Source organism: Loxodonta africana, chromosome 1 (genome assembly GCF_030014295.1).
Source record: "Loxodonta africana isolate mLoxAfr1 chromosome 1, mLoxAfr1.hap2, whole genome shotgun sequence".
Classification (NCBI taxonomy): Eukaryota; Metazoa; Chordata; class Mammalia; order Proboscidea; family Elephantidae; genus Loxodonta; species Loxodonta africana.
The window spans coordinates 104,480,482-104,495,544 of NC_087342.1; the positions used below are offsets into that span (position 1 = coordinate 104,480,482).

The 15,063-nt window shown below is 49.2% G+C and overlaps 3 protein-coding genes across 5 annotated transcripts in view; 2 read left to right on the forward strand and 1 right to left on the reverse strand.

Annotated features, from left to right (window-relative positions):
* The first annotated feature begins 130 nt into the window (after positions 1–130).
* PRICKLE4 (prickle planar cell polarity protein 4) lies at positions 131–5,851 on the forward strand. The gene is made up of 6 exons (XM_003404191.4): positions 131–2,402; positions 2,891–2,998; positions 3,689–3,826; positions 4,074–4,277; positions 4,795–4,999; positions 5,478–5,851. The coding sequence occupies exons 1-6, from the start codon at positions 2,271–2,273 to the stop codon at positions 5,849–5,851; spliced, it is 1,161 nt and encodes a 386-aa protein (XP_003404239.2). The 5' UTR covers positions 131–2,270.
* Positions 5,852–6,402: 551 nt separating this feature from the next.
* On the forward strand, positions 6,403–7,706 carry TOMM6 (translocase of outer mitochondrial membrane 6). 2 transcript variants are annotated; one of them, XM_003403918.4, is made up of 3 exons: positions 6,403–6,530; positions 7,059–7,163; positions 7,391–7,706. In XM_003403918.4, the coding sequence occupies exons 1-2, from the start codon at positions 6,403–6,405 to the stop codon at positions 7,153–7,155; spliced, it is 225 nt and encodes a 74-aa protein (XP_003403966.1). In that variant the 3' UTR covers positions 7,156–7,163; positions 7,391–7,706. The 2 variants fall into 2 exon arrangements, with proteins under 2 accessions (XP_003403966.1, XP_023401580.1); XM_023545812.2 differs by having other exon boundaries at positions 7,059–7,159.
* The window catches only part of USP49 (ubiquitin specific peptidase 49), a 128,005-nt gene continuing 120,644 nt past the window's right edge, over positions 7,703–15,063 (reverse strand). For both annotated transcript variants that reach the window (XM_064285866.1, XM_064285874.1), the window contains exon 8: positions 7,703–14,170. In XM_064285866.1, coding sequence (XP_064141936.1) covers positions 13,980–14,170 — 191 coding nt within the window. In that variant the 3' untranslated portion in view covers positions 7,703–13,979. The remainder of the gene's footprint in view (positions 14,171–15,063) is intronic.

A 15,063-nucleotide genomic window follows, 5' to 3' on the forward strand; every position in this document is an offset into this window, starting at 1 on the left:
GCGGGCCGGGGCCGCGCTATCGGGGCGGGCAGAGGCGGGCGTTGGAGCCCTGGGGTGGGGACTGGTTGAGGGGCCAGACGGCGGGGTCTGTCCAGAACCGCCCGGACACCGGCGCGCGGCGAAGGTGAGGCCCCAGCGTAGCCCCTGCCCTCTCTTCTAAACTTTCGGCTGCTAGACTGGGAGCCCCAGCGGACACAGGAGCCATACTGCGTCTCTGTCCCTGGGGTGGGGCCCGCGAAGTCCAAAAAAAACTTAGGGGAATCTGTCGAAAAGACAAGGGAGGATACTTTTGGGACCAGACGCCTCCCCTTTCCCCCTCCCACTGTGCGGGGGAAACCTTCCCATCCTCCTCCAGTACCCAGAGCCTCCTGATGGATTGGGGAGATCGAGCTCCTGAGCCCTGGCGCACCTGTGCGAGGACGGAGGAGGGGGCTCAGCTCTGTCTCTTATGGAGTAAAGGGGAATTGTGGAAGGAATATGGTAGATTAGTACGGTGGTTTCAAGTGCTAGGCCATGGTGGTGTCAGGTTGCCCTGTGAGGGGGAGCAAACAGAAGGGTGAGGGGTAGAGGGCCGATTTCTGAGCATTGCTTCTGTAACAGTTCCATGCAAACTAGAGCCAATGGGGAAGATAGGGTCCACATCACTTCCTGGGGCCCCAGATACTCCTCTGTCCTTTGCCGACCCCCTACTCGCCACCAACCCCCCGCCCCGCCCCTCTTGCCGCGTGCTACTAGGGGAAGTGGCTACTCCTATCGCTGAGTTTGAACAGCCCATCCCAGTATCCTTCCACAGGAAACCTGCCAGAGGGACGGAACAGGCAGGAAGCAGGTGGGTGTGGAGCCAGGAAGGGTGGCACAGGACATCTGAAAGGGAGCTAAGGGGGACTCAGGGCTGCAAAGCAATGTAACTGTCATGGTCCAAATCGTGGAGCCTTGCTGGCATAGTGGTTAAGCGTTAGGCTACTAACCAAAAAGTTGGAAGTTTGAATCCACCAGCTGCTCCTTGGAAACCCTTTGGGGCAGTTCTACTCTGTCTTGTAGGGTCTCTATGATTCGGAATCAACTCGATGGCAAAGGATTTGGTTTGGTTTTTGGTTGGTCCAAAGTCCGGCCCAGACCCAAAGCCAGGGATTTGGCGATGACTCTCCTTGTGCCTGCCGTTAGGATCCATCCCAGCTCTCAGAGGCAACCTCCTCCGAAAGCTCTCCTTTGTTTTCTTATGTGGCTCTTGGGCAAGTTAATTAACCTCAGTTTGTTTTTTTTAAGCTGTAAATGGGAATACAGAAAGTACCTCATATGATTGTTGTGAAGTCATAATATATAAAATGCTAGAATAGTCCCTGGTACAGAGTAAACATTACAGAAAAATTTGCTCTGGTTATTTTATACCAGGATACTATGTACATCTGCCGAGAGCTCCTGCCGAGAGCTCCCCATTCTGTCTGGTTGCATGTTTCCCCCTGATAGATGGTGAGCTCCTTGAGATCAGGGCCTGCCTGTCTCTTCTGTACCTCAGTGGTCGACTCCTCCACTCCCTGCAGATACTGTGGGTGTATCAGGGCTTGCCCAGAGAGCTGAAGAGATGTGGTTAGAATTACCCAATGAAATTATTATAGATCGAAGATAGAAGCACAAGATTTTCCTCTGCCCTTGAATTTATAGACTAGACAAGGAGCTTAGAGAGACACACTGAAAAGAGGGGAACATTAGGTGCTAAATCTTGGGGGAACCAATTGAACTTACTACTGAAGTTCAGGAAAAGGGGGAGGGTCTGGGCCAGAAAGGCTGAGGAGGGCTTCCTGGTAAGGTGGTCCTTTAAGGCCTATGTAGGGAGCAGTGAGGAAGTAGGCTCACTGGGGTAGTGAATGCAAGATGAGGAATGGTGAGAGTTAAAGCTGGGGAGGGAGGGACCAGCCAGCTCGAAAACTCACCAGAAAGGCAATATGCCCTCTCCTTCAACTGTGGGCGTCTTTCTCCTCCATCTGAATCTTGGGAGACCCCAAAGATTGAGCTTCAGAAACTCTGGAGTAGAAAGGCCTGGTCTCAACACCTGGCTCTTCCACTGACAAGCTGCATGACCTTGTGTGTATGTTCACTGAACCTCGGTTTGGCCATCTGTAAAATAGGGACAGTATCACCTAACTCACCTGGTTGTTGGGAGGACTGAATGAGATAATAATGCCTGTAAAGCACTGAGCACTGCCTGGCACATTGCAATGGCCCCATAAAATGGAGGTGTTCTTACTGTCATTGCACAGACTCTACCAACAATGTCAATACTGAACTCAGGCTGTTCCCACAAAGGGGAGAGCCCCACCCTCAGGGAGCCAGACCCACCAGCCAACTCAGACAGTGACTCAGGCCACCTGCCAGAGGAGGACCCAGGAGATACTTCTGCTCAGGTTGTAAAAGCCTCACTCTTTCCTCTGAGACCAACAGTTTCTGTATACTTCACACCTCCTCCCCTCTACATCACCTGGGAGGTGGTTTATCTTTGTGCCCAACCTCTTGTGGTGCTTTTCTCTTTTTAGGAATCCTGCAGCCCCATCAAGATACAAGTTTTGATTTTAGACTCATTCACATAAATACTCCCTCCTAGAGGGTCTGTGTTTTAAGCAGACCCAGAGGGGAAGAAGAGGGTGGTTTCAGGCATAGGAACAGAAGCTGTTGTGGAATGTGGGACCTTCCCGACCTCTCTCAAATCAGAGCACAAATGCAGAAGTGGGTCAGCTATCCTTGCTCTCAGCTATCTTGAAGGAGGATCCTCCAAACTTAGGGAGCGAGGGCTTGGAAGCTGTTCTAGATTGGACAGGTGGCAATGAGGTAGGGAGGAAAGAAGGGTAAGAAAGGAAAAGCCTAGCTCCACTCACCTTCTGCCATGTCTCCTCAGGGTCCTGCAGTTCTGAGCTTGGGGCCCCCTCACCTGGACACCAGCCCGGCCCCCAGCGGGCCTGGGCTTTGCACCCTCCTGCAACAGCTCCCTCCACAGGACAGCGATGTGGGTCTCCCTCTCCCCATCTTCCCTCTCTCTCTTAATGTCTTAACTTACTGTGGAAAGAACCTTAGTCCAGAAGTTAGGAAACATGGATCCAAGGCCCCACTCTGCCACTAATTGGAGGGAGTCACCCCTTCCCTAGCCTGGATTTCCACATTTACATGATGGGTGAAACAGCATCTGTTCTGCCCACCACCATGCTTAGTTGAAGATCAAATGAGGAAATGGACATGAACGACTCTTGGAACCAATAATGGAATATACAAATGTAGAGACTATGGCTAAGTATTTATTGAACCCCTAAATGTACCTAGCCTAAAGGCTTACAGTTCATTTGGAAGGTGGGGGTGGGAGTATACGAAATAATTAGAGAAGTCAGAACAGGAAGTGATATTGAGCCATACAGTTCATTAGGAGCAAAGACCTAAATATAAGGTGACAGGGCTACCTAAGTGCTATGGGGCTGTCAGGATCTGAGGGATGACTATTCCTGGGAGAAGTGAGACTTAAGGTGGACTTACATGAGCTTCTTGCCCTCTTTCGCTCTCCTCCTCAATGCCCTCCTATGCTGTTATCTCCTGCACCTCCCTGAGGTATTCATCCTTCCTGTAGCCCAGCAGCTGAGCCTCCTTTCTCCAATCACAGTCCTGCCAGTGGGGCTCTCCCAGTCATAGTAGAGGCCTGTTTCTGCAGGAGCGCTACTGCCTGGCCCTTGAGGAGGAGGAGCTGGCAGAGCTGAGGCTCTTCTGTGCCCAGCGGAGGCGGGAGGCCCTGGGACAGGGGGTGGCCCGCCTGCTGCCTCCCAAGCTGGAAGGACACACCTGTGAGAAGGTAGTAGTCCCCGCTCCCCCCATTCCCTTTCCTCCACTCCTTGCTGGACTGGGACTTTGTTGGGGAAAGGGGCTTGGGGAAAAGGGCTAACTTTAGGGGAAAGGGAAGCCAAATTTGGGGGTTCTTGGTGGAGTCTGCAGTGAAGAAAAGAATTAGGTTGGGATTGGGACAGAGGCGTAGATGACCCCAGCGGGAAGGTGGGCGCAGATGGTGCCAATCTGACGCGCCCAGCTCCCGCGCCCGGCAGTGCAGGGAGCGGCTGAGGCCCGGAGAGTACGGGGTGTTCGCAGCCCGGGCCGGGGAGCAGCGCTGCTGGCACCGGCCCTGCTTTGCCTGCCAGGCCTGTGGGCAGGCCCTGATAAACCTCATCTACTTCTACCACAATGAGCGTCTCTACTGTGGCCGTCATCATGCCGAGCTGCTGAAGCCGCGCTGCCCTGCTTGCGACCAGGTACAGCCCCAGGGTCCAGCCTGGTAGGATGTAAGGGTACGCCCTCATAGGCCACAGCCTCTCTCAGTACCTCGGAGTGGGTTAGGGAGAGCTAGGAACCAGGCTGGGACTGCTCAGTTCCTTGTGCTGTGACTTGAGTTCTGGAACCTGGAACCTGCTGCCTTTACCTGCTCTTTCCTCCACCGAAAGCAGAGTCCCTGTCCAATTCATCTCGAAATGCTGGGTACCCAGTGCGGTGCTTGATCATGCTAGAAGCTCCCTTAACGTTGGCGTAAGAGACAGCACAGAGGCCTGGGTCGAAGTCCAGGCGAGGGTCGCACTTTGGACTGTGCCACCTGCTAGCTGCGGGATCTTGGCTAAGCCAGTGAGCCCTCTCTGTCTCCCAGAGTGGTTGGGGAGATCAAATGGGAATGTCTGTAGATGTGCTTTAGCGTTAACTGGGTATAAGGCGTGGTTACTGGATGAATACATGCGTGAATGAATGAATGAATGAACCGTTCCCCTCTCCCTCTCCCAGCTGATCTTTTCCCAGCGTTGTACCGAGGCGGAGGGGCGGCGCTGGCACGAGAACCACTTCTGCTGCCAGGACTGCGCCGGGCCCCTGGGCGGGGGTCGTTATGCCCTGCCAGGGGGCGGCCCCTGTTGCCCCAGCTGCTTCAAGAGCCGCTACTCTGATGCGGCCTCGAGCCTGGCCCTGGCACTTGAAGGAAGGGAGCCCCTCGGTAAGGGAGAAGGTGCAGATCAAAGGAGGAGGGGACGGCGGCTTAGGCTGGGCTGAGGAGGGAGTTCTCCCCGGCTGGGGCCCTCACCCCAGTCCTACGCCGACCCGTCCCTCCAGCAGCGCCCCCGTCCCCCCCATCGCACGCCCCCAGACCCGAGCCTCGGGGCCCGCAGCTCTCACCGCGCGTCCCTGGCCAGAGTGCTCCAACGGCCTGCAGAACCCAACCCGCGCCACGGTCGGGGCTGCAGCGCCTCACTCTCTCCCGGGCGGGGGATGCGGCCGCCCTCTGGTGGGCAGAGGCGGAGAGGGGCGGGAGCCCCGGGAAGAACTCGTGGCCGCGGCAGCGGCGCGCACAGCCCGGGGGCGGGCCGGGAGGGTGGGCCCAACCCGCTGCCGGCTGCAGTGGAGAGCCCTGCCGGGAGCTAGGACAGGGAGACCCGGAGCCCTGAGATGGACGTTTCCGACCCGGCCCGCAGCAGGGGGGGCGGAGCCCGGTTGGATTGAAGGAGGGGACCGCGCCCGGCTGAACGCCGTGACCAACTCCAGAGCAGCCCTCCTCGCCGCTGCCGTCAGCTCCAGCCCGGAAACCCAGAGGGGGCGGTGTGGATCCAGCCCCCCAAAAGAGTGTCGAGCTAGGAACATGGCAGAGGCACCCAAAGGGTGGGCGCAAAGGCGCCTGGAGACGCCCTCTGATCCCAAGGAGGATGCCCTCTGCCCCACCTGCTCCTCTTCCTCTGACTCCGAACCCGACGGCTTTTTCTTAGGCCAGCGCCTTCCGCGGCCAGGGGAGACCCCTGGCAGCCTCCACGCCGGAAGCAGCGACCCCTCCGGAAAGCCGTGCATCATCTGCTAGTGGGGGTGGTGTGTAAGGCCGGAGAGCGGGGCCCTCCGCCCCCTATAAAAATCCTAAACTGAATGCCATCGGGAGCATGCCTGGGAGTGGTGGTGAGGTGACAAACTTGGGGTACCCTCTATCCTCACGCGTCCTATGAATTTTGACGGAGACTTCCGGAACCTCATCTGCTCCAAACTACGCAAACCCCTACTGATCCAGCTCCACCCCCATCCCACAGTCCAGGGCAGCCTCTTCCCCCAGCTAGCTCCTCTTGAGCCAATAAAGTAATTCCTCAGAGACCACGTGTGCCGGCGACTAGCTGGAGGGCCGGAGGCGTGGAGGGAGAGGGAGGTGGAACTCGGGGCTGGAGACTGTCTAGCGAGGCCGCGCTCCTCCCCTTGCGGAGCTCGTGGACACGCAGCCCCGCTGTACTCCTCCACAACCCAAGTTACGGCGGCAGCGCCCTCTGCCGGCAATTGGCCGGCGGAAGTGTCAGACCGGAAGTGCGTGATCTACAGGCGCCAAGCCGTGCGTCGCGCGAGCTCGGTGCGGTACGAGTAGGTGCTAGTATGGCTTCGAGCGGGGTTGGTATGAACGCAGCGGGACCCGCAAAAGAAACTCCCGAAATCCCAGACAACGTGGGAGATTGGCTTCGAGGCGTCTACCGCTTTGCCACCGATAGGAATGATTTCCGGAGGTAACCGAGGTCGGGGGCGGGGCGGGGAGGTTTGGTTCCTCTGACCCTAAGCGCCTGTACGTCCCCTTCTTCGCCCGCCCTGGCGCCGCTGCGCTTTTTGCATTGCCAATATTTTGGCCTCTTCGTGACCCTGGCTGTGCTTTGTGGAGGCCCTTGACTGGACGGGTACCTGTGCGACAAAAGCGATCCTTTCTGTCACGGGGCTATAGCTAGAGAATCTCATCCTGACCAGGGGTACCGGGAAGTGAAGACATAGACATATGAACAGGCTTTTCGGTCCTGGCCAAGTGCTTGGCTTTTGTGTAGTAGGCACAGAAACAGAATGCCGATACGGGTGTTGGGCAACCCACATGTAACGATCAGGCCACCCTCCCCACCCTCAATCGCCTTACAGTTCGACAACAGTGCTTTTGCCTCGGAAAGGCTTTCCCAGGGTGGTATGCAAAGTCTTTTCCCTCAGTATGTTTTGTAAACCAAAGACAAGTGACAGAGTGACCGTAGGGTTAATGGACTACATTCCTTCTCCAGGAACTTGATCCTCAATCTGGGACTTTTTGCTGCAGGAGTTTGGCTCGCCAGGAACTTGAGTGACATTGACTTAATGGCACCCCAGCCAGGGGTGTAGCCAAGTAGGTAAGCACTTAACACTCTTCTTTCATGTCTTAGGAGTCCTAGAGGCCAGGAAATGCAATAATTTATATCATCTATTCGTGAAATATAGATAAGGCACTTCATGTAAATCCTTTAGCTATTCCTAGTGGATTGTCTCTCCATATGTTGCAAGGGATTTGAATCTCTCTTGCCAACTTCCCTCCAGTGCCTTTACATTTCTAATGCCTCTCATTGTCTTCTGATTGCAGACATATGGAACCCCTATGCTATACACAAACCTTCTAAAAAGAGCTTCTCTTTCTGTGACCACCACAAGATTTGCCCTGATGGCAACTGAAGTTTGATTCAGATGGGGACCTCCCCTTGCCTGCCTGGTTTCCTTTTTTTCATTGGGTCTATTCAGAACTGTGTTGCCTGGTCAGCAGTCAGGCTTCAGCTAAAGTGTTGCCCACTGTTGTGTAAAGTTGTGTACATAGTTTCTAAGCTTCTGCAGGGGGTGATCTTTGCTCTTGTCCTGAGGAATAACCTAATGGCATTTTGAAATAAAGAATGCACACAAAGATAGCCATTTTTATTCTTTTAATAAGAAACTTCTGCTTACAAAAAACAAGGTGTAAAAAGTCAAGATTTACAAAAATCATAAAAACATGATTTATATTTCACACTCAAAAGAGATAGGAACAAGCCCCAAACATGGATTCCAATGGAGGTGGCTTGCTTCATTTTAAAAGGGGGAAAAAAACAAACAAGCAAAAAAAAACCGTAACCACCATACATTGATGTTAACATGGGATGAAGCTTATTCTTGAGGAATTTCCGTTTTTGAGCAGTACTGGGGGAAGAAGCCATTTGGTGTTGCATAGCATTTTAGTGCATTGGGTGGGTTTTCCAGGCACCAGGGAGGCATTGTTGCTGTAATAGAGTGGGATTTAGTGGCAAGAAGAGGGCAGTGATGTGCAGATGGAGGAAGATGTTAAGTCTGGGCAGTGGGCACTAAAGTGACTTCTGTTTGAGAAAGCTGCTTCCTTCACAAGGAAATAAATGTTTTCTGATCCTAAAATTGATGGTAATGCCACCGTCCAGGGGCTTTGGATTCTTTGGAAATGGAATATGTAAGGAACTGGTATGGAGAGAAGAGATGAGTTAGAGCTGTTTGGTTCAAAATGCCAGCTTCTCTGCCCTCTTCAGAAATGGGTATAAATTTGAGTATATTCTTGGTTCTAAAAGAGGTTCCCCATGGCATTTTTTTTCTCCTAGTCTGTTCTACCAGGCTTTTTTTTTTTTTTTTTTTTAAATACTGCTTTTATGTGCCAGGTCTCCTACAGAAGTGGTATGTGATTAAAGGACATGAACTGGAAACAAGAGTCAGTATAAATGCACCACAGTGGCCTAATCAGAGTTTTCTTGTTACAGCTGACAGATGTTGTCTCTAGCAGTCTAGTCACTAAAGGTAAACAGGACAAAATAGTCCATTTTTTGACCTTGCCAGCTTAAAGCTCATTAAGAAAGCTGTATGAGAATGACATTAAAAAAATTTTTTTTTAAAGCACCATTCTCTATTCTCTTGTGGGTGTTAATCAGATAGATTCTACCTGTTAGGAAGAAGGAGCTATGAGCTTGTGTGAATTCAGGACTGTGGTTAGCTTAACATCCTTTAGAGACTACATTGGGATCACAGATGTTCTGCCAGGTTTTTATATCTCACTGGGTATAATGATGAAGAAGGGTCACATACATGGAGCAAGGCTCAGGTTTGAGGCCATCCTCCCACCCCACCCCAAATGGTGATTAAAACTTTGAAGCCATAGCATAGATTCTAAACTCCATCAGACCACTGCTAAGAAAAGAAATACCAGCACCTCCTGTTCTTTATAGGAATGAAATTCACATCAAGTTTGCTGCCAGAACTACTCACAATTTTGAACAGTTCTACTGGGTAAAAAATTCCAAAGCTGAAAATCAGAATCCAGCAAGAATAAAGACATGACAGCTTCTAGGAAGCGTAATTCAGATTTCACTCAAACGTTTAATGTTTTAGCTTTAAATAATAATGTTTATTGCTGGTTGATTTTTAAACCCAGTGGTGGGTAAGGTTTCATTTAAACTGGTTTAATTCAAACTTAAAGTGGTAAGAAGTTAGCAAATACAGGTACCAAATCTGCAGTTTCCAAAAATTTGATGAAAAATCCTTAATTTTGTAAATTAAAGTGCTTGCATTCACCATTGCCAACACCTAACATTCTCACCAAGGAAAATCAATTTTACATCATCTTTCAGCCCTGGCTAGGTAGCCCACAGTACTAGAAAAGTCTCTTGTACTAGCTACTTAGATTTTAAGTGGAAACATGCCAGCAGAAGTATGGAAAGAGGCCACAAAAATGACTGCTTGCCTCCATACTATAGTAGCTGTGGTGTATTTAGAATCAGGTGTGGTTCTAAATACAAGTACACAGTGGTTAAAATCAAAGCCCTAGACCAAGAGAATGGTTAATTTAACCATGTAAGATACAAACTAAATTCACACTCTTATTTAAAGGTGCTTTTCCACTTTAGTGCTGAATTTAAAAAGAATCTGAACCACCAAGGAGATGCATACTTACCCAGTAAAAAACTAAATAGACATGGAAGGTTTTACCCTAAAGATAGAACCTTATCTAATTAGGCAAGTAAGTAGGCTGGGGGACCCAATTATCAAGTGTGCTTTGAGTGGTGACCTTTTTAAACACCCTTTGGTGAAGTCTCATGAGCTCAGCGGACTGGGAACCTTAAGGTAAAAGAAAAATGCTATAAACAGGCCTGCAGATGAGAACACTGGGCCTCATCACTTCCTTTCCAGTTACAGCACACCATATCCGAGTCAGCATCTGCCAGGGAAAGGGGCTGGGGGACTGGGACAGTCTCTGAGCCTTCTCGTTTGCATTATTCCCTTTACATAGTACACAGTGACTTGGTTTGCCTTATGGTCTTAAGGTTCACATGTGGGGCGTTGTTTTTATACTGCTTCCTGAAAATTTGTGCAAAAAGAACTTCAGAAGGAGTGGCGGTACCATTTGAGGAGGAACCATTTTTGCTGGACTTCTACCATAGGTTGCCCAGCGTTAGGCATTGTGTTGATAAAAACTAAAAGGCCTTTTCTGAACATTTGTGCTCTCCCAACCAGCTGGAAAAACAACCCCTCCGCTCTATAAAATAGAAGCCCAGAATCCTAATAGGGATGGTTTATGTTTAGGAAGGGGTAGCTCTCCCAGCCTGACTTGAAAAGGCCCGAGCTAATGTTTGGAAGTGAGGGGTGTGGTGTGAAAGAACGGGGATACGCAGTCTGCCTTGAGAAGAAGTCATATGATGAGTATCACAGATACATAGATTTTGGACAGGACAGTAAACTTCAGAGCTTGCTGGTAAGAATAATTTGCATTCACACACAAGAGAGATGAAATGCTTCTTCAAAGTCTGTGATACCAGATGTCATTTAAACACTACACAGACCCATTTGCCACTTGAAATGACAAGAAAGAATCCTTTCCCTTAATCTTTTCAATTCCATGCAAATTGTAATTGGGTACAAGGCACCAAATTGTCAGAGCTGTATAAAATTAGTTCACAAAGCTTTATCGGTAAGTGAAACAAAACTCCATTTCTCCCTTCCCTGCCAACCCACCTAGCCCCTGCACCCCGCCCCCCAAGTTCTCATTCTGCACTACCGTTGACCTCTCCTGGGCTTACACTGGGGCATCACAGGGCCGTGCCCTCCTGTCGGCCAGCCCGCCTCATTGGTTCTTCCCTTGCACTTGCATGGAGCTGCAAGCACAGCCAGAGTAGGGAACTCATTTAGTCATTGACTCTAGACACCTTGCCGTTAAAAACAAAAATAAACTCTGCTGTTGAGTCCATAGGACACATTAACACCTCTAAGTTTCCAATTTTATTTGTGACATTTTAAGAGACATCTGGAAATTCTTTACAGTGTAGGACTGCCTGCCCTCAGCCTGAGAAGGGCTGGATCAAAGCTGGCAGGAGCTCTGCCTGCCACTTACTAAGAGCTTCAGTTCTGAGGGCATTCCTAACTTTTTTTTTTAAACACTTAGCATGGATGCTCATCTCAGAGGGAACCACAAGTATGAGGGTCAGCTAGATTGAGGTAAAATTCTAATTTTCGAGGGCCAGGGTGCATTCATCTAGGCTGGCTACAGCGGAAAGTAAACATGCCAGCCAACTATAAAGGGTTTCTGGAACAGAACTCCTAGAACTACTAGTGCTGGGAGAGAAGCAGGCCTGGAAGGTTCCTGTTCAGAGATCATGGGTTTGATTTGGCAGCATCTAGTAAATTTCTGCTTGGATCTTATTTTCTTCTCTTTAGAATGTTTCAATTTAAAGTAAGATGGAACTGAGAAACTCATCTGCTTTCAAGGTGTAAATAGATGGAAGGCAAAGGGATATTTCCTTCACAACAGCCACTGGCCTATGTAGCAGGAAATGCTTTAATAAAACCCCTCTTACATACTAGCTTCTCAACAGCATCTAGTGCTGCTGCCTCTGGGTACCAGAAGTGTCTGTGACTGAGAGTGGGTACCTTCATGAGTGTGGAACTCAGTGGGGACTGATACTGGTTTCTATTCCAACTCATTTTAAACGATTTTATTAATTTGATATACGGGTGCTTAGCTAAGTTAAGCACTTGTTTGACACATTCCTTAATCTGCTTAATAATCCTTATAACATTTGGTATAAAACTATTTTTAAAAATTAAATTTGAAGATCTTTTAATTTTCCATTAAGCGTTTGTTAATAACTTCCCCTGGGACAGCCTGAGGGATGAAGCAGATGCTCTATTAGTTCTTCTCCATCTCATAAGTTCTCTTTTTCTAGAATAATAAATATAGAGTTCAGTGAAAGATGAGGCACGATTTATATTTTCCTTTCCTTTTTTTTTTTAAGTTAGTGGGCTTTTCTATTACCACGAAAAGTCATCACTAATCATGCTGACTTAAAGTGTGGATCTAGAGAGTATAAGTACAACAGAGCCTCTGGCAGTATGGGCAGCTGTGACACTCTAAAACAGTGTCCAAGAGAGGATGAGCCCGGGGCAAAGCTTGTACAAAGAAGCCTGCAGTAGACAATATAAATGAAACAGCATAAAAAATGCCATACGCTGTCGCTTCCAAATAAAAGCTAAATATTACAGAAACCTCACAGTGTTGGATAAAGCAAGTTTAATTTAAAACACAGTCACTCCCCTTTCCCTACCAAGGTGAGCCATTTTCTCTCTGAATTTTCCCCATGTCTCCGTGCTGTCTGGCAAGTCCTGTGGGAGAGTTCATCTCAAAAGAGGTCAACAGTAAATGCCGCAGATCTGCTCAGGAAATGTGGCTCATCAACATCGCTAAAGCTACCACCACCCTCATTCTTCAGCCTCTCTTTCCCCACTTCCCTCCCCTCCCCAAACTCCCTTCCACCTCTACTCCCTTTTCAAGTGACAACTGTACTTCTACCTGAATTCAAATATTATTATGATACACTCAGTCAAAAGATGAGCATTCATAGTGACAGGCCGAGGCTCACTGCAGCAGCCACCACTTTCACTGAGGAGTCTGAGAGAAGGATTGTGAAAGTGCCCGATGGGAAGGAGGGTTTCCACCTGGGCAATTTCATTCCATTTAGAAACTGAACCAATTGAAAAAGATATTTTACTGGCACTGGGGTAAAGGACATGGCACTCTTGCTTTTGTCTTGGATTTTTTTCTCTGAGTGTGGGTGAGAAACAGGTTATCAGATTTGGGAGGAAACAGGTCAGCTCTATCAGCAGTAAACTGTTTGGAAATGTAGGGGGCAGATTCCTAATTCCCATGTCTCAGGAAAGCAAAGTCTCCCAAGCCTGGTAGTGAACATGCATGTTCCAGCTCTCCAGATGCAGGAAGGAAGCTGCAAGCTACCCCATGGTGAGAATGGGTGACAGGCAGCTGGATAAGCCCTGGACTGCCAGCTATCCATGCCTACCCCAACCGACCCAATTTAAACCAAACCACATACTTGGCCTAGACCTGACCCAGAGACTTGTTTCAGAACAAGGATAGGTGCCAGGAGTGCCCGCTGGCCCAGCGTGCAACAAATAACATCCACTAGTCTGCTACTTCCCCATATAAACTGCTCCTTTAGAATGAAAGGATGCTCATACCAGTCTTAGAAGAAGTATAGAATGATTAAATGACAGCAGCAGCCAGGGTAGGCATGGCACTTGAAAAACCTCCCATTTTGCATGGGAAAATTTGCTCCATGTATCTCACTCTACTCTTCAACTGTTATCCCTTAAAAAAAGGAAGCTTGCATGTTTTCAACCCTTGAGGGTTACTTCCTTTGTGGGAATAAATCCTTAGACTTCATCTCCCCCTACTGAACCAATCCTGTCCAACAAGCTGCCAGCCCAGGGCCCCTCCTTAAGTGCTCTGTCCAGGGCTGCTCACATCGGCAGGGTTCTGGTGTTGCCAGGAGGCCCCTGATTAGCAGGGGAATCACATAATGGAGAAAACATGGCTTCTCTCCTGGCTAGATAAGATCGATTTATGCCCTCTTTCCTCTACGCAGGTCCCTCTATATTCAGAATCTTCACAGAAGTTACTCCTTTTGATTTGTTTTATGAAAGGAGAGGATTTCCACATCCATTCAAAAAAAGGTGACTATAGATTTTATGATAGGGCAAGAGTCACCTGGCATCTTCTACTCCAGACCCAGTGAGCCAAACCTAGTACTCTGTTCCTGCAGTCAGCCTCACTCCTACAAGAGGGAAGATGTATGAACACCAATAGGTTAAAAACAAGCCAGTCCTTGATACATGCCTCCCACTCAGGGGAATGTCCGTGGTTTGCCCTCATCGGTGTTGCTGGGCTGCACCTGAGCTTGGAGTTGGGTTTCTGAGATTCTTGCATTGCCCTGCACTGTTCTTTGAGTGTAAAAAAGGATGTAGGCCTGGGTTTTGCACACTTCCTCGACACTGCATACATTCAGCTTTGAGTCATTGCAGTGGACCCAAAAACCTAGGAAACCAAAGGAGAGAAAGAGAAAATGACTACCCAACTTTTATATTTTCGATCAGCAGGCAAAACCAGGAGCTGAAGAAAAGGGCAGAGGAGTTCTGAATATAGCCAACCCTTGATTATTTGTGTTGCAGGAAGAGACAAGTAAATGGAACCAACAGAGGGTCTATAAGACTTCGCTGTAACCACTGGTTTCAACCGCCTTCCCACCAAACTCCACTACAATACTGCTTACTGGAATTATCGTGCTCGTTTTACCCAGGCTTCCTCATTGCCCAGTAAGGCCTTCTACAGAGAGAGCCGGGAGAATGGGGGCTATGATGGGAAGAGAAGCAGGAAAGGGGACATGGAAATAGAGGGGAGTGATTAAGGGAAATTTAGAAGGAACAAAAATTATTTGCTCACAGGCTCTGGCTGGCCCCAGGGCTGAGAGACTCAAGACGTGTACACGGCTGAAAACGCATCGACAGCCCGCCGGCCGCAGGGCAGCAGCTGGGAGGCTCTCTCTGTAGCAAGAGGGCTGGAAGCTGCCTGCGGGGGGTTCTTGTAGCCCCACACCTCCCGTGGTGCCCAGGACACAGTAAGTGCTCAGTCAACATTCTCAGCTTTATTATGAGCTCAGACTAATAAAATTCACAAAATATCTCCATGAGGTTAAATAGATACTATTGTTTCTGTATTACCAGGAAGGAAACTGAGGTCTGCAGAAGCAGCACTAATGACAATAACCTCCAAAACTGACTGAGCAAGCACTGTGTGCCAGGCGCTCTTTAAGTACTTTCACATGTCAGTCCCCTTAATTCCTTATGTTGTTACTTAGTAAGTGATACATCCAAAATTTGCATCCGAGTTTCATAATCCTTTCCACTGGATTTTAATGTGTGTAATTTTCC

Excerpts from the sequence above, each read along its gene's own strand:
- TOMM6 (XM_003403918.4), top strand. The coding sequence starts at position 6,403 with ATGGCTTCGAGCGGGGTTGGTATGAACGCAGCGGGACCCGCAAAAGAA. Across the intron at positions 6,531-7,058 it reads GATAGGAATGATTTCCGGAG|GAACTTGATCCTCAATCTGG; the intron begins GTAACCGAGGTC and ends TTCCTTCTCCAG.
- PRICKLE4 (XM_003404191.4), top strand. The coding sequence starts at position 2,271 with ATGTCAATACTGAACTCAGGCTGTTCCCACAAAGGGGAGAGCCCCACC. Across the intron at positions 2,403-2,890 it reads CAGGAGATACTTCTGCTCAG|GGTCCTGCAGTTCTGAGCTT; the intron begins GTTGTAAAAGCC and ends ATGTCTCCTCAG. Across the intron at positions 4,278-4,794 it reads GCTGCCCTGCTTGCGACCAG|CTGATCTTTTCCCAGCGTTG; the intron begins GTACAGCCCCAG and ends TCCCTCTCCCAG.